This window comes from Cuculus canorus, chromosome Z, assembly GCF_017976375.1.
Source record: "Cuculus canorus isolate bCucCan1 chromosome Z, bCucCan1.pri, whole genome shotgun sequence".
Lineage (NCBI taxonomy): Eukaryota > Metazoa > Chordata > Aves > Cuculiformes > Cuculidae > Cuculus > Cuculus canorus.
The window spans coordinates 63,805,547-63,830,700 of NC_071441.1; the positions used below are offsets into that span (position 1 = coordinate 63,805,547).

Consider the following 25,154-nt stretch of genomic DNA (forward strand, 5'->3'; position numbering starts at 1 on the left):
CTTGACCTTTCCAGCAAACTGTCCCACCAGCCTGTGCTGCTGTTCCTAAGAGATCCATATGTCTTGCCTAAAGCCAACGGTAATCAAACCTGTCATCTGTTAACAGCACTTTACTGATCTGACCCTGCACCGCATAAACCCCATTATTATTAATACTGGCCTAGTCAAATGACAGTGGCCCAAAATCTAATAACCTGCCAATAAAACGATAGTTCTTGTGTAAGAAACCATTAAAACACTAAGTGGAGTGGGTGATTTATAAAAGGGTGGGGTTTTCTCACCCAGTTGTTCTCTCAGACAAACCTGCTGAGAATTCAAATCAAAAGATGAAGAACATTGCTTTTCTGTTCTTCTTGTTGACCCTTCGGGGTGTTTGCCTGAAGGATGTGAACTTAGAGGCCCAGTCGTTTGTAAGTGCTTTTTCCCTAAACACCAGTCGATCTACTGCGAGCGTGTTTGTATTTCCATTTGGATTATTACTATTTCTTATCATTTATAACCTCTAGAGCTCTTTAGGGGGAACAAAAAAAAAGACTGTATACTTTAAGTATAATTGATGTATTTCACAGGACATTTATGTTAGCCTTCATCTCTTAATACATGGCTCAAAGGGAGTGTTTGAAATAGCTGGTTATAAACCCTTTTTTATATATAAAAAGTTCTTTGCATTATTAATTCATAGCACTTACCCTCTGTCTTAAATTAAATGTGTGCAGGAAAAAAATACCATTTTTAGTAGTGTGTTCCTCTTGGTTTTGTCATTTTACTTCTTTGAACTATTACTTCTCTTAAATTTTGTATTAAAAATACAACACAGTTTCAAGAGAGAATTTTCTTTCAGAACTGAAACTTAAGATTTTTTTTAGATGTGGCATTTTTTTTTATTTTACAGAATACTGTGTTGAAATCAAGACTCAGACTCTTGAGCTGCCTTGAAAGCAATGAAAATTTTAAGAGTAAATTTAGGAAAGAATACTTGTTTGTTTGTAGTTTCTTAGCCAATGGAGTGTACTGCCTTGGGATTTTCTCAAGCTGTATATGAATACCTGAAGGAAGGTTGTAAAGAAGACAAAGCCAAAGTCTTTTTAGTGGTGCCCAGTGGCAGGAGAAGAACATAAGAAACATCAGGAAGTACTGTCAACTGTGAAGGTGACAAAGCACTGGTACAGGTTGCCCAGAATGGTGTGGAGTTTCCATCCTTGGAGATACTCAGAAGCTGTCTGGATATGGTCCTGGGCAACTGGCTATAGGTGTCCATGCTTGGGCAGCACGTTAAACCAGATGACCACCAGATGACTCTTCCAGGTGCAACCATTCTGTGACTGTTGTTTTTTCAAGCTGTTTGTCTAAACTATAGGGACTGGGCTCATGTATTTTGAGAGGGTTAAATAGTCTCTCTAGCTAGTAGTGTGGCCCGACAGTATTGAGCCCATGGAGTCTTACTGAACTTCAAGTTGTAGTTCTATGGTGAAACAGCCAGTGCAGAGGTCCTGTGTGACCAAGGTCCACACTGGAAGACACATGACAGGGTAATTTTTTTACTTTGGCTTAGCACTAGTCCGGTCACATGGACAGAATGCCTGTTTGGGGCTGGACTACAAATCACAAAATTGACGAACCTGGGCACAGTAAGGTCAGTTCCCAAGGTCACTCCTGACTCAAGTGACAACAGTAATGCAGAGGCACCCACAGAGTTACCTGTGTCTAGAACCCGGTTCAGATTACTGCCTATACTGACATTCAGAGTGAGCCACGTGTCGTAATCTTACTGTTTAATACTCCTTAATTGCAAACTTGGATTCCTTGAGAGCAAGATGTAAGTTATTAACATCATTTAATTTCGTACCATTCCTGACAGAGAAAATGGATTTCCTATACAGTTATCCTGAAAAATTAAGACAGTGCTAAAAGTTTCAGCCCACATAGGGCTTTGCTCTAAAACATCTAAAACACCCATCTGAGATGTTGCAATTCTGTCATGGTATTTATTTTCCTTCTCTACTGTGTGCCTCCATGTTTAAATATTAAGTAGGCCTCATTAATTACATCTGAAACAAAGGACTTTGCAGGCTTTTGCCAAGGCATTTTTTGGCCTTGACACACAATACTGAGAATTTCATATGACAGGTGAATATTCTTTCTATTTGAAGACCCTCAAACATCAAATTAATTTGCAAGTTCTTCTTTAACTTATTGAGTTAAAACATAAATTTCAATGTCAGCTGAAGTTTAAAAAAAGAAGAAAAAAAGTCATAAGCCAGAGGCTCTACTTGTTGACTTGAGTCTCGTTAGAAGAAACAGATTTTTTACACAACTACTATTGTTTTTTTTTAATTGTTTTTAGTTTGCAACATAGAGAAAATTTAGATTTCTTTCTAAAATTTTCACATCGATTCTTAGTTTGATAGATCCTTGATTCCTTTGTAGAAGGCCACCAATGGTGTTCAAACTATGACCAAAAGTAAGTGTCCATTAGCAAATAACTATTCATTGTATGTACTTTTTGAAGAACATGAAGTATGACAGTTGTGTGGATCAGATATGGAGTTAGTCCTTCCTGGATGCAGGAATGCCTGTGTTAACATCTTCCTATAAAATAGGAAATTGTGTATTTGTGGGGTTTTAATGAGCTTGATAGTTATTTCCAGAACATAATACTCAAAGAATTTTTTTCACCTCTTCACTGCACTGTCTTTATAGTCTCACCATTATTCAAGTGAGTGGACTTCAAGCATTGTTGGGTTGCAGGACAACTTACCAAAAAATGAGAATCATATTTACAAACTTAACAGATTTTCAGACTCACTTTTTCATGCTGTATATAACGCCATCTGAATGCACAAGCACATTACTTTTTGAGTAAGGTGGCCATTTCTTTTTGAGGGGGTGGGGAAACAAAAACATACTACTTTGAAGAAAAATGAAGAAAAAATGAAGAAAGAACTTAAAATGCCGCAAGTTGAAAATAATACGTAAGGTGATAAAATGTGGAATCTCAGATTTAATGTCACTTGTTTGAAAATTGTTCTGATGATTCTATAAACCATTAAGTATCACAGATCTGCAAGACTGTGCTTCGGTGTATTTATACATTTAACTTGTATTAGTATGCTTTATTTTTTTTAAGCAACAAAGCTTTGCAGTATATCAGCTGCTTTAAAGTTGTATAATTTTTTTGATCAATATTCATTTTCTTATGTATACTGTATGTTATAGAGGAACCAGTAAAAACTGGTATCTGAAACTGCAGCATTTAATTTAGAAGGAAAGCATCAGATTGCCCTTACAAGTGTATTTTTAATAACATTAATGACAACAGCATAGGGTTATTCTACCAGGGTGATTTGGGATAGCTGAGCTTGCAGAACTTGAGGATTCATTATTGGATTCAAAATATTAACAAGTAATTTATAATGATGACTTACTAGGAGAAGCCGGAGAGAATTATGCATAGTGCAAGTTGCAGTTCGTTAGAACATGCTAAAATACCTGGTTTTAACATGTTTTATACACTGGAACCACCTTACTAATACCTATGAGAGAACATCTTTAAGCTAATAAGGATTCTTTTTTTTTCTTACCAAATCCAAATCTACTTTTTGTTCAAAATTTTTACCTTTTAGCAAAAGAAATACGGGCAAAACCTTATCCCACCTACATTATGTGATCTAATCTATCAAGTGTCTAATGATTTTTAAAAATGTTGTATCCCCCTTTTTTAAATATCCTGTCAATAGGTGAAGGACGTATTTGATTATTGTGGAAAGTTCTGTATCAGAAATAGTCTGTAATTCTAGGCAAACCCATTTCCTAGTGTACTAGCAATTTTAGGACTGCAAGGTGTTATCAGGAATTCTTACTCTTAATGCCCAGTAATTTAAGTAAACTCCTCATTAAAAACACATTAGTTGGTACATTTGAATAATATTTTCACTTCAGTACTGTATATCGTGCACTTCCTCTGAGTGGATCTTTTACTTGTTCTATCATGTAATTTTTTCATGCTAAATTGAACATGAAAATTGTCACCTTCCTCTACATCTGTCGTAAGAACATAGTGGGCTGTTTTTTCTCCAGATGTTATAGGATGACTTTTTGTAACACACGACATTTTGTGTTGGTCAGCCAGCCTGAAATTTTCCTGCCTCAAATAATCATCTCTGATTGTAGAGCCATCCTCAAGTCTCCTAAGTCTAAACATTGCTGTAAACCACAGTGGAAAAACAGCTTTGAAGTATTCCCTGTAGCAATCTTGGAATTCCTTCAAGTATATTGAGATTTTGTTAGAAATTGAACTGCCAGTGTAATTCATCTTCCTTGTGAGAAAAGATTCAGATAAAGAGCTGGAGCCTAGCAGCATTAAGTATAAGAACACCCCTTTAAATCAATAAGCTACAAATCTGGCAGCGCATTCATGCAATGCCCAGTGCTTCACTAAAGTGGCTTTAGTGCTGAAGCAGCATTACTAATAGCATACCCGCAGCACGGATAAACAGTTGAGTGATGCAGTAACCCAAATTATACGAGGCCTTGCCTAGTTGAGTTTCGCAAAAACATTTATCTTGTACTGAAAAAGATAAGAAAGCAAGCTTTTTTTCTTTTCTTTTTTCTTCAGATGACTTCCCGAACGTAGTTATAGAAGGCATTCTACATGGAATATTTTATCCTCATTTATTGCCCAGGTAGAAGTGATGCGTGAATAGAAGAAGCTGAAGCAAGTCTCTGACTCATGTTTAATTAAATTAATGGGATTGACATTCTCTGCTGTGAAAATTTATGCTGAGAAGAGGCACAGCCTCAGTTTTAAGTTCAAAATTATCTCTTTTTGAATAAAATCAATGTCACTACAATTGCTGCTTTAAAAAAATAAGATATGGAGACAACAATACTGAAGATATTTATACCTTCTAAATATTGACATGCTCTAACTGTTTAACACTAAAAGCTGAAAGTGATACACTGAATTACACTAACCTTTGAAATGAAATGAAAGCTTTACTAATTATTTCTGTAATTTCTGTAATAAATTACACTAAATCTTTTTGCATCAGGATTTTTCCCAGCACGTTACCCATTGCTGGCAGTGGGATGCATTAAAAGTGCTGGCACTGAAGAGAGTTTGTGAGAAATTGCCCAAAAAAAAAATTATTAAGAAAACTAAAGCAATTTCAAAGTATTTTGTTCATTTTTCTTAAATTATTTTGAATCTGCTCCTTAGTATCAGGTTGGAAAAGAGCCAGTGCAGGTGTATGGAGAGTTTCTATTGGAAAACACCCTTCCACATTCTGAAATTCATAGCGCGCTCTCAGGAAATTTTCTAGATTTCAGTCAAAATTATTTAATCTACCAAGATACTTTACATGGCATTTACGCATCTCAATTCAGTTATGACATCTAATCTGTGTATATGTTTACTCCTCGCATCAAGTTGCGGATTGTATTCCATATCTTAATGTTTTGTAAGTCACAGAGCATCCAGCTCTGTGGTAAAGCTAGAGCAAGAATATGATTAAGTAGTAAAATGATAAAACTAAAACTGATACATATACATACACACATATATGTATTTGTTCAGATTTAACTGGAAATTTGTATGTGTGCTACTGGGCATTACAAATAAATTACTAGAAAATAAATGTACCGCTTCAGTGGGTTTTGTGCATTTTTATTCGAATAAGGCATTACTCTGAGCTTATGTCATCAGACATGAGAAAATACTCATCCGCTCATTTTAAGTTCTCAGCCACGTGGCACCTGAACACGTGAGGCTTATAGAAGTGCATGTCTTGGGCAAGAGAATTCAGTGCAGTTGAACAGCCAGTAAGTCACTGGATTCTTCAGCAGAAGTGAGTGTTGTACAAAACCAGTAACTGCAGAGCTACACACAAACAGATCTCTGATCCTGGAGACACATGGGTTGCCTCCTGCTGACTGCTAAACCTGTGCTAATGCTGCCTGGGGAAGGTGAAAAGCTGGGATTGGTATAAAAGGTTGGTCTGTGCCTGCAGCACTTGTTCAGGTAACAGAACTCTCTCCACTGTCTACAGATCAACCCCTAGGAAAGCTTTCAGCTACTAGCAGGAAGCTATTTGAGCAAGACAGCCTGAAGCATTCTCGCTCTTACTTCATAACACTGCTTCCCAGTGCTGCTTTTCAGACAAATTTTACTTTAAACAGTATAAACGAAAATTAACAGGGTTAAAATGGACATCTGATTGCCTAATACTAGGCAAATTTAGAGCACTCAACAATTTCTCCTCTAGCTCTGCTTTAAACAGGAGAAATCCTTTCATAGCTCTCTGAAGAAAAGCGTTGGCATTTACCCTGAGGAGGCCCCAGGACTGTGGATTGTGCACCGGCAGAAGCACCCCTCTAGCCACAAATGGTGTGATGGGAGGACCTGAGGTAAATCCTTGCCTGCAGCATTTTCCTGTTCACTCACAACAGGAGTGCCAGTAGGTACCTACAAGCTCTTTGCTGAATTCCCTCTTCCCCAGCACCGGTCAAAGTCTGGATCCCTCACGTGGGCTCCAGGACATCATTCTGGAAAGTGGTCACTACAGAGATAAGTGCTGTGTTACCTGCTGTGCAGATAGACGGATCCCTTATCAGATCTTGGCATCGGCTCTTCTGTCTCTAGTTATAAACCACTGGAAACTTAAGAGAAAAAAATATCTACACATTTATCCTGTGGAGTAATGTAACTATATGAAAGTCATAGCAACTCACCTTATGGTGACCTTGTCAAAGAGCTACCAGTTAACTCGTCAGCCTACGAGTTACTTAAGCATTACAAGAATAACGAAGCTGAAGTTGCATCTGTGACATATAGCAAAACTGCAAGAAAAAAGCATATGAGGTTTATAATAAATAGCTAGGTGTTACAAAATCCACTGTGCTGTAAAACAGGGACTCCTCTGTTTTAATCAGTTACTAACTGATGATCTTATTTAACAACAGAGAAAGCTGCTCTTTCTTGATTACAGGGTTGTATCTGAGTACTCTGTTTTTTCAAAAGACAGCATGGACTTTATCTGACACTTTAAGATTAGAGAAATCTACCACCCTTCCTCACCTTGCAATCTCATTTCCTGGAAAGCGGCACTCCCTGCATATTTTGCAGAATCAACTGAGGTAAGAAAAAAGGCCAGGGGCAAGGGAGGAATAAAAAACACTTTTCATCAAGTATTTATTTGAAATCACTTTATTTATTCAAAACACTTCTGTGTTTTGCTTTTTTTTTAATTTTTAAAAATGCTGATATTTATACAGAAAATAACATTTTCAGTTGAAAAAGTAGAAACAAATATTGGAAAAACCTCCAGAGACAAAACTCATGTATTTTAAACCTTGAAAAAATGGAAGTACTTCTAAACTTTTTCATGAAAGACTTTTTCTGCAAGATCTAGGATTTAGTTGAATATGCTTGAACTTCAAGGAGTGACAGCTCCATCAAGTTGTTATAGAAATAGTCACATTTCAAGTATCTGGAAAATGATAAGTATTGTGTAAATACTTATATCAGGGAGTGCAGGGATAGGACAAGGGGCAATGGTTTTAAGCAGAAAGAGGGGAGACTTAGATCTAAGACATTACGAAGAAATACTTTCCTGTGAGGCTGGAGAGGTCTTTGGGCAGGTTGCCCAGGGAAGCTGTGGCTGCCCCAGCCCTGGAGATGTTCAACGCCACATTGGGTGGGGCCTTGAGCAGCCTGGTCTGGTGGGAGGTGTCCCTGCCCATGGGAGAGGGGGTGCAACTGGATGGGCTTTGAGGTCCTTTCCATCCCAAACTGTTCCATGATTCTATGAAATCCAGCCTCAGTTTTAAGGTGAAAACTCAATGGATAGTGAGATCAGTCAAAAACAGGCCTTACAGAGAAGTTATTAAGTTTCACTTTCTATTCTGACTGTTGGTCTTACCAGTCATCAACTTCAACTACAAAAGGCTCTTTTACAGCTATTTTGCCACTGTTCACAATCACACAGTCTTGAAGGGGCTGGTCGTGTTCATCTGTCTGCTGGAGTTCAATCAAGTGCACCACAGACTGTTAAAAGAAAAAAAAAAGACTTCATTTTAGCCCAGGCAACTCCAGTGGCTCAAGTCTGGCACCAGGTAAACAACTGAAGTGCTCCTAGCACTACTATTTATTAAACAACTTCTGAAAAAAGACCTATACCCTGTTGAGTTCCCAATTTTTTTCTCGCCACATTAGCACTCCGCAATGCACACAAACTTGACAAGCACATGGAAGGCTGTTTGTCCTTCTATAAAAGCTTCCAGCCAACAAAAATGTGATGGGGCAACTGAAAATATCCTTTCAGTTCATCAGCCTAGCATATACAGGGTCCACCCGTAGCCTATGAGCAGAAAGTGGATCCAGCAATGATAAAGGATAAGCAGTAATTATTTTTCTAATCATACAACACAACTGTGCTTCAAGAAATCTAATGACTGCTTTTACCTTGAGTGTAACATGCGCACCAATTTTAAGTGTGGTACCATGTGTAAAAGTGATTCTTTTTGACTGCCTTAAATCACGTTTGAGACTGCGGCAGAGGCAGTGCCCTTCAGCACTTTATCTAACTCTCACAAGCGGCCCAGCTCTGCTTGCTGCGCAGAGAGGTTATGCTGCAACCTTGCAAGTAGGGAGAGCAGGGGCAGAACGGTATCTCAGACCCCAAACTCAGTTCCAGAACTATCCTAGAAGAAGCAAGGTGCAGGTCCACCAAAACTTATAAATAATTCTCTGTCAGAGATGCCATTTGTGCGCCTGCCATCCTCGGAGAGAGAAAAGGAGTGGAGCCCAAGTGGTATCCTTGCACTTTCCTCTCTCCCTTTCCTCCTTTTCTCTCTTTCTTTTCCCTTAACACAGATTTAGCAGCCAATGCCAATCTTATCTCTACAAGTGTCTGTACAAATGAACTCCTTTTTAGACAAATCACTCGGCATCATTTTGCCTTCATTTAGCCCCATGGGTACTGTACCCATAAATTTTACAGTGTCATCCCGGTAACCCATGGACTGTCCTGGCTGGGTCATGACACCATGCTCTCCAGTCAGACAGAAGGAGGTGAGCTACCAGCAGCTTCACGCTGGGCAACTAATTAAAGTAGTATTTTAAAAGGACAAAAATTGAGTTAGGAATATCAACTTAGTCCAAGTCTTGCAAAAATTTTCTGCTACCACTGTAGCTTGTGAGAACTGAATTTAATATGAATGCGGGAACGGGAGGTAAGTGTTCCGATGAGGTTTCCAAACTCCTCAAAGAACTGGTCAGTGCAGCAGTTCGTGTTTCCCCATTCAGTTCAAAACAGATGAAATGGAACAACTTAAAAGGAAAAGCAGACTACTAAAAGTTGGAAGTAGCATTTTTAAACTTGAATTTTGTTTGGCTTTTGATCAGTTTTGCAGCTGTGTACAAGCTGAGGCAATTAACTAGACTTTTTTCCTTCTTTTTAAAGAGATCTAAATATCGGTGTTTGTATGCTTTACATTCACATGCTTCTAAAAACCCTTAACAGTGAAAGTGTTATCTATAACTAACACATGCTACAAAATCAGATTTTAGCTTGTAGCAATACAATTGTTTCCTGGATAACAGCGTTAGTAAAAGGTGAACCTGAACTCACTCCATCTCTAATCTGCAAACATGTCAGTGTTGATTTCAGTGGCTTGTGGTGTGAAACGAGCTTTGAAAGCCAAAGGCGTAATTTATGTTTCCATTTCTGCAGTCGCCATTTGCTATTTCAGCTCCTGGGTCTTCAAAACTGTTTTCTACCACGTACATATTAGATAAACACTCAACTGTTTTGAACCACAATGGTGTGAGTTACGCTAACACAGATAGAACACAACAGAATTTATTCAGATTTTCATGGATTAATCTACTACTTTTGACTCACCATTCCATCAAGGACTTTGCCAAATACTACATGTTTTCCATCTAACCAGGAAGGCTTTGTCACACTTATGAAGAACTGGGATCCATTGGTGTCTGGGCCAGAATTAGCCATGCTAACCCATCCAATGCCATAGTGTTTCAGCTTGAAGTTCTCATCTGGAAACCTTTCTCCATAGATGCTTCTTCCTATGATAGAAAATCAAATTAAAAAATCCCTTTTTGTTAAAAAACAGGAAAAACAATTAATAAATTCAGGGCTTGAAGATTCATTGTTTGAGTAAGTGCAGCAATGTCACTGTTCCCTCATCAGTGGTTCCATAACTAAAAGGACTTTGTGTGTAAAGAAAAAGATAAGCTAAAACGCCACATGTAAGGAGAGAGATTTAAAGCTGATGATCCTTTATCCTCTGAGTTTAACAAGCAAGCAACCCCTACCTTCAAGGGTCCTGTTAACATACACTGCTGAACAATGATATACTTCAACAATTTTTAATTACATAATTACAGCCACCCAAAATAAGGCTGCCGTGTTTTGTGACAATTTAGATTTTACAACTTTTTCCTCCTAATAAGAAGTCACTTTAGACGTGTTTGGACATATACAAAGACCAAATGGAAGTTAGCCCAGAAGACTTGGTGTGGATTTGTACAAGCATTACATAAGGATTTTGATGTTTCTAAAATAGTTCAGAAAACACTTGAGTCACGTTTAAACCACCATCATTTTGAAAAGAGAAGGCTGTCTGTCTCATTCTTTGTGCCTAGCACAGTGGGGACACTGATTTCAACACACCAACAGATACTATACCAATAAAGAGTATTAGCAGGCAAACAAACAGTGCCTACCTTTAATGCTAGAACTGTGCCTTTGGTATTTTAGTCTTCCCCATTGTTCGCTGCAAGGAAAAGGAATGTGTGTTTTCCATTCCGTCTCAGCGGGGAAATCACTAACACTGAGTGCAGACAGTTCAAATCGTAGCACGTGAAGAATGTGCATGTAAAGGAAGAGAAGAAATCAGAAGCCAGAATGCATGCAATGCAAGAGCTGTGCACTGGGACTGTCCTCCTTAGCAGACTGAACTGGCCTTCTGGAGGCTCAGGAGGGAGAACGGATACACACAGCCACCATTCACACCACCACTGAGTTTATGGTTTTAAACTTAGTAAGAGAAAAAAGGGAAGAGGCCATGGCATGACCCTCATGTTCTAATTTCTCTGCCCTTGTTTTGTAATTCTCCCCACTGCACATGTCAGAAGGTCCCACAGAACTGGCTGAGCTGAGGGCAGAGAGGACAGCCTACTCCTTCCCTACCTGCCTTCCCTCTACATGCTTTCACTGTTTCATCATGGATTAGTTTTCCACTGGATGACTTGAATAGGTTCACGTATATGAGCAATCAGCGAGTGCCTCAGAGAAAGAGCACTGTCACAAAGCCAGAGCAGGTGGGGGGGGGTGTGGAGATGACCACCTTTTGGAGACAGTATGTTATAGAAGCAGCTCAGCTGTTCAAGTGGCAGCAGCTCACCACACAAAGCCACGCTTCTTGAATGGGGATAGTCACAGACAGAAAAGAGCTATCTGCAGAAATTCAGGACAAAGGAAGCTCTACACATACATGTAATCAGCAATCCAAATAATTGCAATCCAAATAATTGCAACTTATGTTTCAAGATGCTTGGAAAAGTACTAGACGCTCTAAAACAAATGTTTGTGCGTTGTTTTTTTTTTCATTTATGTGGGCCAAAAGAATGAGACAATATGCTGGTTGCCCATCTTTTAAGCAGATATTCGGAGAACGAAAAGGAACCTGGAAAATACTAAGCATGTTACCTCCTGATCCATCTCCAGCTGTAAAGTCTCCTCCTTGAATCATGAAGTCTTTGATCACACGATGAAATTTACTTCCTTTGTATCCATATCCTCTCTAAGAAAATGAAATAATTCTTTAAATGAATAAAACATCCAGTTCTATACAGTCATATGGAAATACACGAGGTGAATGGGCAGGTTTCACAGACTATACTACCACTGGAGACAAATACTGGCAAGAGACACATTGAACTGAGATGCAGCTGGGCTGCACTGCCACAAAGCAGGTATTAGTGGGGTGACCAAATCCATAGTCTTTATTGGACTGGTATCTACCACAGTACTTCTGCATGATAGATCTGCCTGGCAGGGACAGACTGAGATGGTGATATGTCATAATTTCATCTTGTGAACCAAGCCCCAGGGACCTGAGGAGATACACCACTGCCCAAGCAGGGATGGAACTCTTGTACAGGCTCCACTGAATCAACAGTGACAGGTCACAACTGAAACAGCATTAAACAAATATTCATTTCCCAATCCATACTTGAGTGCACAGTGGAAGAAGACAGCAAACATACTTCTCCAGTTGCCAGCACAATGAAGTTCTCCACAGTCTTTGGGACAACTTTTCCAAACAATCCAATTACAATTCTGCCAACGTCTTTGTCTCCAATCTTCACATCAAAGAACACCTGAATATTTTCATGAAAAGAATAAGTGATACAAACATGAGCACAACAAAATGGCCAAACTTCTGAAAGCGTAAGGTGTTAAGAAACTGCTTGTGGCTGGTTTCTGTTAGTAGTAGTCTGAATTCCTGATGGTGCTGTTTAAGAAAAATCCTTTCAGAGCTACTCATATCAGATTATGCAGAAAACTGTTTGAGAGTTGGCAACTTTTCATTTTGATTCTTATTGCTCTTAGCGGCTCAGTGAGACTGCTGTATCACAAGTTAGAAGATTCAAGCATTCAAGATTTCTCCCAGATACACATATCTTTAAAGCCATACAGAAAAACTGAAAACTGAAAGTAAGGAAGAGCGCTGATGCTATTCCAGTGTGGTGAACAACAACGAGGAACTACAGTACTGACACTCCCCACAAACAATAGTTGGTTCTCCACTCATAATCTTAACTGTTCTAGGCATTAGTGATATGTGATTAAGTACAGATGAAAGCCTAAACTTCATTAAACTGACAAACAGTGGGAAGAAAATCCCATGCCTCAAGCAAGGAGTCACTTCCTAAATATGAACTCAAATCTCATAAAGAATAACCAGGCTACATAGTTCAGCTGATTGCCTAAAAGCTTCAATGTAGATGTTGCTGGAAAGCAACTTCAAAAAGGCAAATGAGCTATAAAGGACCTTAATACAGTTCAGAATATATGAATACATTATTTGAACGTGCAAAAATGTTCCAACAATTACTGAAAATAGGAACAGCTGTCAGGAAATGAGGGATTTTGAAGTTCTGAAAAAGTTACATAAAGACTATTACAACTTCTAGGAAACAGCAATGTGTATCCCTATGATGTGGTATTTGCTGTTCCTTGTGGCACTCGACCAAGTATTACTTGTCTGCAACGCTAAGAAATTACTCCAATGATGATAATAAATGACCACAGTCTCTCCAACGTGAATGCCTCTTTCACGCTCTCCTACTAAACATTTCTACTGTTTCTTGATCTTCCATGTGGTTTTGACTGTTGAACTTTCAGCTAATGCAATAAAAGCGCTATAAAGAAAATAAAATTCCTTTTGATACACTTCATTCATTTCCTTGGCACTAAATAACATACTTCTTAGATGTGTGGCTCCCAAAGTATTAACAGCACACTTTCACTAACTTCTAAATGTTTTTATACACACAGTGCTCTGAAATTCACTGCCAAGCATATCTAGGTAAAGGGTATTGCCTTCGTTTTCTAAACACACCTTATTTTGCCTTGAAACGTTGTCCTAGTAGAAGCACTGTCTGAAATAAATAGCCCAACCAAGGCTACTCCTGATAGCAGTAACATCAAACGCTTTCACAATGGAGACAAGACCACCACATATTGCAAACCTAATCCAAGCAGAAGGCTTCATCCATGGCAGAGCTGTTCACCTAAGCAGCAAGCCCAGTACTTCCAGAAAGTGTTGTTTCAGCTCATTCTGCATCTGTGAACAAACAGTAAGTGTCTGCCTTCCTGTTAGCACCCCACATACCTGTCCTACGCCCCTGGTGAGTTTTGGAAAGCTCTGCACTTCCTCATTATGTGCCACACTGCACATCTGTACATATTTCTGGCTAGGAAATCAAAATATCAAAATATTTGGTAGCACTAGATGCAACTTTTGCATAGAAAAACCATGTTGCCTTAACTGTATTTCCTTCAGTTCTCTGGGAAGTCAATAAGCATGTAGACATTAGTAAGCTGGTCCACACAGCAGTGTCAAATCTTAGAAAACTTCTGGACAGATTCTTCACCAAAAACTCTTAAAGAAAATAAAGACTATACATTTTCAGTCTTATTTTTATAGATATTAATCTTATTTACAATTTGCAGTAAGTATTTCAAGACTGAAAAGAAGAAAATAGTTCACCAGTAAGAGCAATTGGTTCTCAAGAACATATTCATATATAACGCACACAAGATGTTGTGTATCAAAATGAAAAAAGGGACAGCAGTACTCAGCTGGCAGTAGCAGCCATTTAGGACTCCTCGGGTACCTGACACGTGTGTATTTATGCGCAGGCTTCTACCAGGTTCTGTATTCTGAGGCATTTCCCCCCTCCTGCAGGCTTCTATTAGTTCTTGAGATCTCAAACCATAAGAAAATCAAGGGACAGACTTTGGGCTTCTCACTGGTATCCTTTATACTGGAACAGCTGGTTGCATTTTTGATTGAAAATATGCAGGAACAATGCAAATCTCACCGGTTCGCAAGAGTTTAGAAAGCACTTTAAGAACTTATGGACCAAAGTGTATCAAAAGCTATTAATGATCTCCAAAAGTTCCTGAGTTCTAGATATGTGAAAGCTGGGAGAGCATTCCAGTGGGGCATCACTTTGCTATTACTCAGTTCTGAAGTTTTCAGGGGGAGGAGGGAGGCTGAATGTGAAAGAAAGATCTCATGATCACTACAGACTAGGTAATATAATGACAAATGAACTACTGTTAAATGCAAAATACTGCACATGGAAGAGGACTATACAGTCACAACAAGAGGTCCTAAATCAGCTGCCACTCAGAAAAGACACCTGGAGTCACCCTGAGCAGTCCGATGAAAAGTCTGGCTCCGGGCTTGTGAAGGTCAGAAAAGGAAAATGGATGTTAGACATTATTAGAAATGCATAGGCACAAGTGGCTTTCTATGATGGGGTAACTGCAGCAGTGGACACAAGTCAACTGTCTGATGTGATATATCTGGACTTCTGTAAAGCCTTTCACACGGTCTCCTACAACATCCTTCTCCCTAAATTGGACAGACAGGGATTTGATGGGTGGACAGTTCAGTGGATAAGAAACTGGTTGGATGGCTGTATTCAGAGAGTAGTGGTCAATGGCTCGAAGTCTAGATGGAGATCCACGACAAGTGGTGTCCCTCAGGGGTCTGTACTGGGACAAGTGCTGTTCAATATCTTCAACAATGATATAGACAGTGAGATCAAGTGCACCCTCAGCAAGTTTGCAGATGACACCAAGCTGAGTGGTGAGCTGCCACACCAGAAGGACAAGACATCATCCAGAGGGATCTCAACAGGCTGGAAAAATGGGGCTATGTGAACCTTATGAGGTTCAACAAGGCCAAGTGCAAGGTCCTGCACCTGGGTCGGGCAATCCCCATTTTCAGTACACGATGGGGGATGATGTGATTGAGAGTAGCCCTGCGAAGAAGGACTTGAGAGTGCTGGCCGATGAGAAGCTCAGCATGAGCTGGCAATGTGCACTCACAGCCCAGAAGGCCAACCGAATCCTGGGCTGCATCAAAAGAAGCCAGGGCCAGGGAGGTGATTCTGCCCCTCTTTTCTCTCTCTTTTCCAGGTGAGACCTCACCTGGAGAATTGTGTCCAGTTCTGGAATCCTCCACATAAGAAGGACGTGGAGCTGTTAGAACGGCTCCAGAGGACGCTACAAAGATGATCAGAGGGCTAGAGCACATCCCATACGAGGACAGGCTGAAAGTTGGGGTTGATCAGCCTGGAGAACAGAAGGTTCCAAGGAGACCTTATTGTGACCTTCCAGTACCTGAAGGGGCTACAAGAAAGCTGGGGAGGGACTGTTCACAAAGCCTTGTAGTGATAGGACAAGAGGCAAAGGCTATAAACTGGAGAGGGGCAGATTTAGACTAGACATAACGAAGAATTTCTTCACCATGAGAGTGGTGAGGCACTGGCCCAGGTTGCCCAGGGAAGTTGTGGCTGCCCCATCCCTGGAGGTGTTCAAAGCCAGGATGGATGTGGCTTGAGCAGCCTGGTCTAGCGGGAGGTGTCCCTGCGCATGGCAGGGGTGTTGGAACTGGATGGGCTTTGAGGTCCCTTCCAACCCAAACTAGTCTATCATTCTAAGATTCTATGATTTGATGAGTTCTGTAAAGTTATGAGTGGCTTGGACAAGAACAACTGGCAGCTGCAATTGTCTATGTCCTGCAATGTGGAATCAGAAAATGGCACAGAATGAAGTTCTAGGCAGAAGGTCTGAAGAAACAAAGTACTTTATGCATATTTAAACTGAAATATATTGTGAGAAGATGATTTGTAGGCTGAAAAGTATGAGATTTATACCCCAAAAAAATCCCAAATGAATAGACTAGAAGCCCATGGCAATGAAACTGTAGACACCTGTAGACAACAGTGGTAATGAAGTTCAGAAACAAAGGCACAGAAGCAACTCTGCCTCTGCTCTGCCCTGTTATGCTTTCACGAGTCCAGTCATCTTTCTGCAGGAACAAGGCACTCACTCTTGAGAGAAGGCAGAGAGGTACCTGGGGGCAGAAACATCTAATCCCTACTTTATCCAACACCAGAACACACATCGCACCTCCTGCTTCAGCAAAAAGACTTGGGAAAGAGATGTAGCTTTGGAAACAGATGTCAGTGTGTTGCAATAACCAGGTGCAACCCCATCCCACTACCAGGCAGCATCTCCCACAAGTCTCTTGGGCAGTGCCATCTGTAATTACTGCATGTGCCTCTGGCACAAACCCCATCTGGCTAGGGAAACAGATCTGCAACACTGAGCCACGCTGGCAGCACACTCAGTGGTTTGATGTGGTCAGGGTCAGGTTTTAACCCACACCAGATGCCCAAGCCTGTGGCAGGCAGGAACAACAAGGGAGCGGGAAATAAGGTGGCCATAAAATGGCTCCTAATACCAAGAGCTTCAGCGAAGTGGGGGACTGGGGGGGAGGGCAGGCAAGACCTCTTCCCACTCTGCATGGAAGTCATGTGTTTACCTCCTTTTCTACCTTTGTAGTCACTTAACAAAGTTCCACCTCACCAAAAGGGAGATTTACGGTCGTCCCACAACCTCAGAGCATCACCTACAAGCAGAGCAGCACAGTAACATCGAAGGGAGAATTTATGTTCCGTCTTTATATTTAGATTGAATATTAGGAACAAATTTGTTACTGTGAGGGTGATGAGGCACTGGAAAAGGTTGCCCAAAGAAGACGTGGATGCTCCATCCCTGAAGGTGTCTCAGGCCAGGCTGGATGGGGCAGTGTAGCAATTATTTGGGGCACCATTGATCTACCTCCAATAAAAAAACAAATAAATAAAAATAAAATACAGAAGGGAAAAAAAAAAAACAAAAAGAAAGCAAACTATCTCAAAGACAGTATGCTGCTCCACCCTGCTGCTGGGTAACAGTTTATGCTGTTTGACGCCCAATATTCTGAGTATTTCTCTTTAAAATAACAGCTGGCCACTTCCACTGCCCAGCAACCACTGCAAGAGAAATATATGATGTAAAAATTACAAGTTCTTCCTGTTGGGGCTATAGCACAACAGATGTGCTTGCTGAACTTCTCAGCCAGTGCGGACGTGGCCACACATTCCCCAGCTGCCTGTGGTGACAGCCACCGAGGAACAGCGGGTCGGGAAGTAGCCATTCCTGGAAGCTCAGCTGGCCCAAAGTCTGAAGGGGTACAGAAAGGGGGCAGAGAATCACAGAATGGTTTGGGTTGGAAGGGACCTCAAAGCCCATCCAGTTCCAACACCCCTGCCATGCGCAGGGACACCTCCCGCTAGACCAGGCTGCTCAAGCCACATCCATCCTGGCCTTGAACACCTCCAGGGATGGGGCAGCCACAACTTCCCTGGGCAACCTGGGCCAGTGCCTCACCACTCTCATGGTGAAGAAATTCTTCATTATGTCTAGTCTAAATCTGCCCCTCTTCAGTTTACAGCCATTGCCCCTCATCCTATCACTACAAGGCTTTGTGAACAGTCCCTCCCCAGCTTTCTTGTAGCCCCTTCAGGTACTGGAAGGTCGCAATAAGGTCTCCTTGGAGCCTTCTGTTCTCCAGGCTGATCAATCCCAACTCTCAGCCTGCAGGAATGGGGCATCCACAAATTTCCCTGGGCAACCTGTGCCAGTGCCTCACCACCCTCATTGGGAGCAATTTCTTCCTATTGTCTAATCTAAATCTTCCCCTTACCAATTTAAAGCCATTCTCCCTTGTCTTTTCACTATATGCCCTTTTTAAAAGTCCCTCCCCAGCTTTCTTGTAGGCCCCTTTCAGTACTAGAAGGTCAGTGGAAGGTCTCCCTGAAGCCTTCTCTTCTCCAGGCTGAACAACCCCAGCTCTCTCAGCCTGTCCTTGTATGGGAGGTGATCCAGTCCTTGGATCATCGTCGTAGCCCTCCGCTGGACCCGTTCCAACAGTTCCATACCCACTGTACACTGCCCAGAAGCACATCTTCAACACTTTATTCAAACTTCCTTCATTTTAACAGCAAGTTAAAACCAAAGGTCTCCCTGAAGCCTTCTCTTCTCCAGGCTGAACAACCCCAACCCTCCCACCCTGTCCTCATAACAGAGGTGCTCCAGCCCTTGGATCCTCTTTGTAGCCTCCTCTGGACCCGTTCCAACAGCTCTATATCACTTTCATCTTGGGGATAACATACATCTAAGTGAGATACATATTATGTCATTATTATACATCCCGTCCCAGCTCTGCTCTGGCTGCACACGACGGATGGAGATCGCTCCCTCGTGTTGTCCCAGCCTTACACAGGGTGCTCGCTTCCTAAAACTCCATATCGAGCCCTAGAGAGTTTATTTGCCAGCCTTTTCCGTTCCATTTCAGGCACTGGAAGCTGCTCGAAGGTCCCCCCGGAGGCTTTCGTTCCTCAGGCTGCACAACCCCAACACTCTGCGAGGCCCAAACGAGATAAAAACCAAACCCTAAACACTTATAAAATGGCAAAGTGGACGCTTTGGTCCAAGCCAAGCCCCGGGAAGCGGCTCGGGAATCGTTTACACGGCGGATCGGGATGGGGAGCGCCCACCCCGCTCCCATCGCCGCCGTCCCCGGGGGCCGGGACTCACCTTGGCCGTCACGCTGGGTCCCCTCTTCTTGAAGCCTTCGGCGGATCCGGCCAGGAGGCAAAGGGAAGCGATAGCAGCGAGGAACGCCGGCCGTCCCCCCCGCGACATGGCGATGCGAGCAGCGCTGAGGCGCCTGCGCGGCGCCGCCCGGGGCGGCTACGGGGGTTGGGAGCGGGCGGTCGGTCCTGCTGCCGTCTGGGGAGTCGGTACTTGGGCAGCGAGTGTCCGGGTGTGGGGAGCTCCTGTCCCGGTTTGAGGAGCCCCTGTCCCGGTATGGGGAGTCTCCATCCTTTATCAGCCCTGGGCAGCACGAGGGAGTTAACTCCAGTGGAGATAAATGGAGTTAAATCCAGCTGGAGGCCAGTCACAAGTGCTGTCAGAAGCATAGAAGCATAGAATCACCAGGTTGGAAAAGACCTCTTGGATCATCGAGTCAAACCATTCCCATCTGCCACTAAACCATGTCCCTGAGCAACTCGTCTTCCTGTCTTTTAAATCCCTCCTGGGATGGTGACTCCACTCCCTCCCTGGGCAGCCTCTGCCAGTGCTTCAGAACCCTTTCTATGAATATTTTTTTCCTGATATCCAGTCTGAACCTCCCCTGGCACAGCTTGAGGCCATTCCCCCTTGTCTTATCCCCTGTCACTTGGGAGAAGAGGCCAGTACCCTCCTCTCCTTTCAGGTAGTTGTAGAGAGCAATAAGGTCTCCCTTCAGTCTCCTCCAGGCTAAACAACCCCAGTTTCCTCAGCCGCTCCTCGTAAGACTTGTGCTCCAGCCCCTTCACCAGCTTCGTTTCTCTTCTCTGGACACGCTCCAGAGCCTCAACATCCTTCTTGTAGCAAGCGTCCCTGAGGGCTCAGTGCTGAGTTCAATCCTGTTCAGTATCTTTATCAATGACCTGGATGAAGGCATTGAGTGCACCCTTAGCAAATTTGCAGATGACACTAAGCTGTGAGGAAGTGTCGATCTGCTGGAGGGTAGGGAGGCTCTGCAAAGGGATCTGAAAAGGCTGGACTGATGGGCTGAGACCAGTGGCATGAGGCTGAACAAGGCCAAATGCCGGGTCCTGCACTTGGGGCACAACAACCCTGTGCAGTGCTACAGACTGGGGGAAGAGCGGCAGCAAACCTGCCTGGAGAAAAGAAGGCTCTGGAACCTTAGAGCGAACTTCGAGTACTGAAAGGGCTACAAGAAAGCTGGAGAGAGACTTTTAACAAGGGCATATAGTGGTAGAATGAGGGGAAATGGTTTTATATTGGAAGGGGGAAGGTTTAGATTAGACATTAGGAAGAAATTGTTCCCGATGAGGTTGGTGAGGCACTGGCACAGGTTGCCCAGGGAAATTATGGATGCCCCCTTCCTGGAGGTGTTCAAGGGCAGGTTGAATGAGGCTTTGAGGAGCCTGGTGTGGTGGGAGGTGCCCCTGCCCCTGGCAGGGGGTTGGAAATGGATGGGCTTTAAGGCCTTCCAATCCAAACCATTCTATGATTCTATGATTCTGTGTATAAATTTTCACAGAAATCTTATGCACACTGTTACTTTCTAAGGGCTAACTTTATTGTTATTATGAACTTCACAACAGTCAAAACCCTTGCTAATTTGGAGCTTTGGAGCCAGCTCTGCCTGACCTTACATTTGAGAAAAGAAAAGACTGCAAACAGAGGTGACTGTAGAAGACACATCTGTTCAGCATAGATCATACTTAACACAAGACATAACAGTGTCAGGAAAAACACTATTTAAAAAAACATGCTATAAAAAAACATGCTATCAGAGGGGCCTTCTGTATGACTTTCAAAGAATACGATTACTTAGATGAAACTTAACTGGATTTTAACTTAAATAAAATATATTCCAGTTTCTGTAATAGTAACTGCTTCTCAGTAGAATAGTAACTTCTCTCAAGCAGGGAGGCTGCAAGGAGGGCAGCCGGCACTGGCCTTGCTTCACTTCAGTGAGAAAGAGGGGGGAGCACCACAGAGCACAGCCAGCAGGGTCCCTGCCTGGGCTGGAAGCAGTGAGGTTACAGTGTTCAGGCTCCATGGATGTCTTCTGAGTGGGTTCTCCTGCTCTTTATGTGAGCCACAGGACCTTTGCTGCATTTGAGGTGAATACAACTGGCGGGGGGGGTCAATGGTGCCAGTTCCTTGGAGGGTCAGTGGGAAGCTGTGGGACTTCCTCGGGGGCTCAGCCTTGCCGAACAGGAACTAGAATTACCTGTAGGAGCTAATTAGGCCAGTCCATGTGTACAGGGGGATTCCTTGAGGATCCCACAAGAATCACAGAATGGTTTGGGTTGGAAGGGAACAGGAAGGTCATCTAGTCCAACCCCCCTGAAGTAAGCAGGGACATCTCCAATTCAGTCAGATTGCTCTGAGCCCCATCCAACCTGACCTTGAATATTTCCACCTCCTCTACTTTCTAACACCTCTCCAGGCAACCTATTCCACTGTTTCACTAACCTCACTGTAAAAAATTTCTTCGTTATAAACAGTCTAAAGCTGCCCTTCCTTAGTTTAAAACCATTACTTCTTGTCCTGTCAAAACAGACCTTGCTAAAAAAGTTTGTCCTCATTTTTCCTGCAGGCCCCCTTTCAGTACTGGAAAGCTTCTGTAAGGTCCTTCCAGAGCCTTCTCTTCTCCGGGCTGAACAACCCCAACTCTCTCAGCCTGTCCTTGTAGGAAAGGTGTTCCAGCCCTGTGATGGTCTTTGGGGCCCTCTGTGTTGAGGACTCCAGAGCTGGATGCAGTGCTCCAGGTAATGTCTCAGGAGAGTGAAGCAGAGTGGCAGAATCACCTCCCTCTACTTGGCTGTTTGAAGGTTTTTGAAAGTGGATTGTTGGTCTTTCCTCCTTGGCATATTTAACATGCTGGGTAGACAAGCAAGCCTCTGAGGCACCTTTTTTCACCCAGGGGGTGGTGGAGGTCCCCAGGAAAGCAGTCATGTTGCCAAGCCTGAAAATATTCAAGAAGCGTTCAGACAACACTCTCAGATGCATGGTGTGAATGTTGGGGTTGTCCTATGCGGGACAGGAGTTGGACTTAATGATCCTTGTCGATCATCCATAACTCATGACATTCTATGATTTTAGCACCCACGTCAGTGTCCCTGGCTTTGAGCAATAGCGAGCTGCACCAAACAAATTCATCAAATGCAGATATCTTCCCCAAGCCATTGCCTACCAAGATAGGGAAGAGGGATCCCAGTCTAGCAAATTACCTTTGTACTGGCCTGTTACCTTCTCTTCTCAAAAACTATTTGCATTCAGGGCCCATCGCAAATGGCATTGCTGCTACAGTCTCTGGAAAATGCAAAAATTGTAGCACATGGTAAAATGTGTGGCCTCCCAAGTGCCACAATATGGGGAAAAAAAACTGTTAGTAAATACTGAAAGACTGCAAGCAGGAGGCTGACAGTGGCTTATGTGAACACACTCAGCATTCAGCTGATCAGCGCTGTGTTTATGGGTATATGGCATAGCACCTGTGCAGAGGGTTTGATTGTAAAGCCAGCCAGAGCTCTGGTGGAGTGCCCAAGGGACAATAAGCGCTGCGTTGCCACAGCTACACTGACATTGTCTCTGATTCTCAGCTTGAGACTGTGCCTCAACTAGCAAATAGTAGACACAACAGTCGGTGCTGAAATGTTGATATCCAGGCTGCATGCTTTTCAGGTGATCTGACCAGCTGACCAAATGCCCACTAGCAGTTGAAGAGTGCTGGGCTTGCTCCTGGAACATCTTCTGGTTTATTTTCATTGATGGGAAGCTAGTTTGTGCATAGAAGACCTCTCTGTGTGAACCAAAGCACAGTAGGTGGTAGTGTTAGAAAGATCCACTTCAGAAGTGGTCTCCCTATCCAAACTAAAAGGCACCACAAACATACCCTACTGCACAGATTTGACTAAGACTGGTCATAGACTTTCTTTTTTTTCAGAGGATGTCACTTTTTTTCTGTTTTCCATTCTGCCCCAGATGCTGCCTACATTAGTGCATCTGAGTGCAACAAAATTTCTCATCAGGTGACTGTAGTAAAAATCATTTCCCAGGCACAGCAGAAAGTGGTAGTTACTGATTCCACATTGCATAACATATGAGCGGAAATAGCAGATTATCATCTTGCTTAACTGATGACCGACACAAGCAGATGCCCTTTCCTCAAGAGATGTAAAATACCTGTGGTTGTACCTCCCCAGCTGAAGAACCACCTGGACTAATCTAAGGCTTAACTTTGGCACCTAATCTGTGTGCTGGCATTTTGTTAAACTGAGGGCTTTACCAAAGCCCTGCCAGTGGACACTCACCGCTCAGCACTGAGCCTAAGAGGCTTCAGGGGATGGTTCAAAACAGTTACCCAGTTTCCCTGAAGCTAAATAGATCTGTTTGTCTTAGTGCTGAACCAAAACTAGTTCATGTTTGTATGGGTGGTTAAAGTACTTCTTTCATCCTGTTGTTAGTGGTTGTTGTATTTCATACTCACATTCTTTTTTAACTATCAAAGCAGGCCCAAATCTTTACTGTCTTTTATGCTAGATTCTTCTATACCTCAGTGCACGTTCAGCAAGTATGTGAATATGAGACTTTATTCAGGGTAAACTGAATATGTGCTTGTTTTCTTTGCCAGCTTGATAAGGTGCTGAGAATTTAAAATTATGATTCAGCTGCCTTCCTTGCACTGCGTCACCACATAATAATGGTGTTTGACTAGCTCTGGAATTAAGATTTACTCCAGAAAAATAACAAAATCCAAAGATATACAGATCTATTTCTGTAGTTATGTACAAACTTTAAAAGGACTGTGTTATTGTACAGATATGTTAGAAAATAGTTAGAGATTTTAGGTAAATACTCACAGAAACCATTTGCATCCCATATATGTACTTGGTCTCATAAATACCAATATCCAGAAGGTGAAAACTTGCCATGTCCATCTTTCTTTATCGCTATAATCTACAATATAATCTACCTTTATTATGGCTGCCTATTCAGTATTTGTCTGCTCTGAAGCTTATGCTTACACTAAACAGGAAATATTACAGACTGTGGGATATCCAGAGGAATATGGTGAAAATAGGAAAAGGTTCCCCTTGGAGCATATATAAGGCCATGTTAAAATTATTCGGCACTCTGACAGTAATATTTTTAAGTTTGGGGTGAGTGGGAAGAGAACTATGTGGGATGGAACATTTTTCATACTCCAGATATGTGTAAGCCATAAGGTAAATGTTAACAGAAGTGTGGGAGAAGGTGGAGCCATAGCTAATTCTAAGTTTTGAATCTGAAAGGGGACAAATACTGGTTGATGAGACTGTTTTCTCAGAGGGGTTCAGTCAGAGTAGTACACTGGTTGAAATCATGGGGTGCTGAGCAACAAGAAATGAGCTGGGAAGACAAGAAAAGATGATCTGGCTGGGCGGCTCCTTAATTTCATACTCCTTCATGCAGAAGGGTCTATTCTGTGTAAATATGAAGAAAAACACTATCCACAGTTCTCCCCAAAATTCTCTTCCACTCTCAATAAAAATGTTGGTGTTTGTAAGGATGACTTCCCCGTTTGTTGAAGTATGAATAAGAATGTTTCATCCATGCACAGGATGGGTGTACAGGACAGGAAGAATGAAATGAGTGGTTAATAGCATTGAAGAGGTTTGAAAACAGCAAGATCAGACATGATCTGGTTTGCATTATCTTGGAAAGTTTACGCACATTGGTGATGATGCTAAATAACTTTTGGAAGGAGATAAAACAATGCTTAAGGAGGAAAACTCAAAAAGAGGCAGAAACTTAATATAGTCAATGAAAACTCAGTTTTATGGAAAATCTCTTCCTGATGCTGAAAGATGTATGTGTTCTTTTTGTTGGAATTTGATGTTATGGCTATCAAACTGAAAGTACGCAAAT

The 25,154-nt window shown here is 42.2% G+C and overlaps 2 protein-coding genes across 4 annotated transcripts in view; one reads left to right on the forward strand and one right to left on the reverse strand.

Annotated features, from left to right (window-relative positions):
* Positions 1-5,637, forward strand: part of SNX24 (sorting nexin 24) — a 93,580-nt gene extending 87,943 nt beyond the window's left edge. For 2 of the 3 annotated variants that reach the window (XM_054054236.1, XM_054054238.1), the window contains exons 6-7: positions 15-79; positions 4,616-5,637. In XM_054054236.1, coding sequence (XP_053910211.1) covers positions 15-79; positions 4,616-4,686 — 136 coding nt within the window. In that variant the 3' untranslated portion in view covers positions 4,687-5,637. The other variant, XM_054054237.1, reaches the window with a different exon arrangement.
* A 1,561-nt stretch (positions 5,638-7,198) lies between these two features.
* On the reverse strand, positions 7,199-19,390 carry PPIC (peptidylprolyl isomerase C). Its single transcript, XM_009562907.2, has 5 exons — positions 19,254-19,390; positions 12,293-12,406; positions 11,733-11,826; positions 9,903-10,087; positions 7,199-8,044 (listed from the first exon to the last, which is right to left on the reverse strand). Exons 1-5 carry the CDS (start codon positions 19,359-19,361, stop codon positions 7,916-7,918), a joined length of 630 nt encoding a protein of 209 aa, XP_009561202.1. The 5' UTR covers positions 19,362-19,390; the 3' UTR covers positions 7,199-7,915.
* Between the last annotated feature and the right edge of the window lie 5,764 nt (positions 19,391-25,154).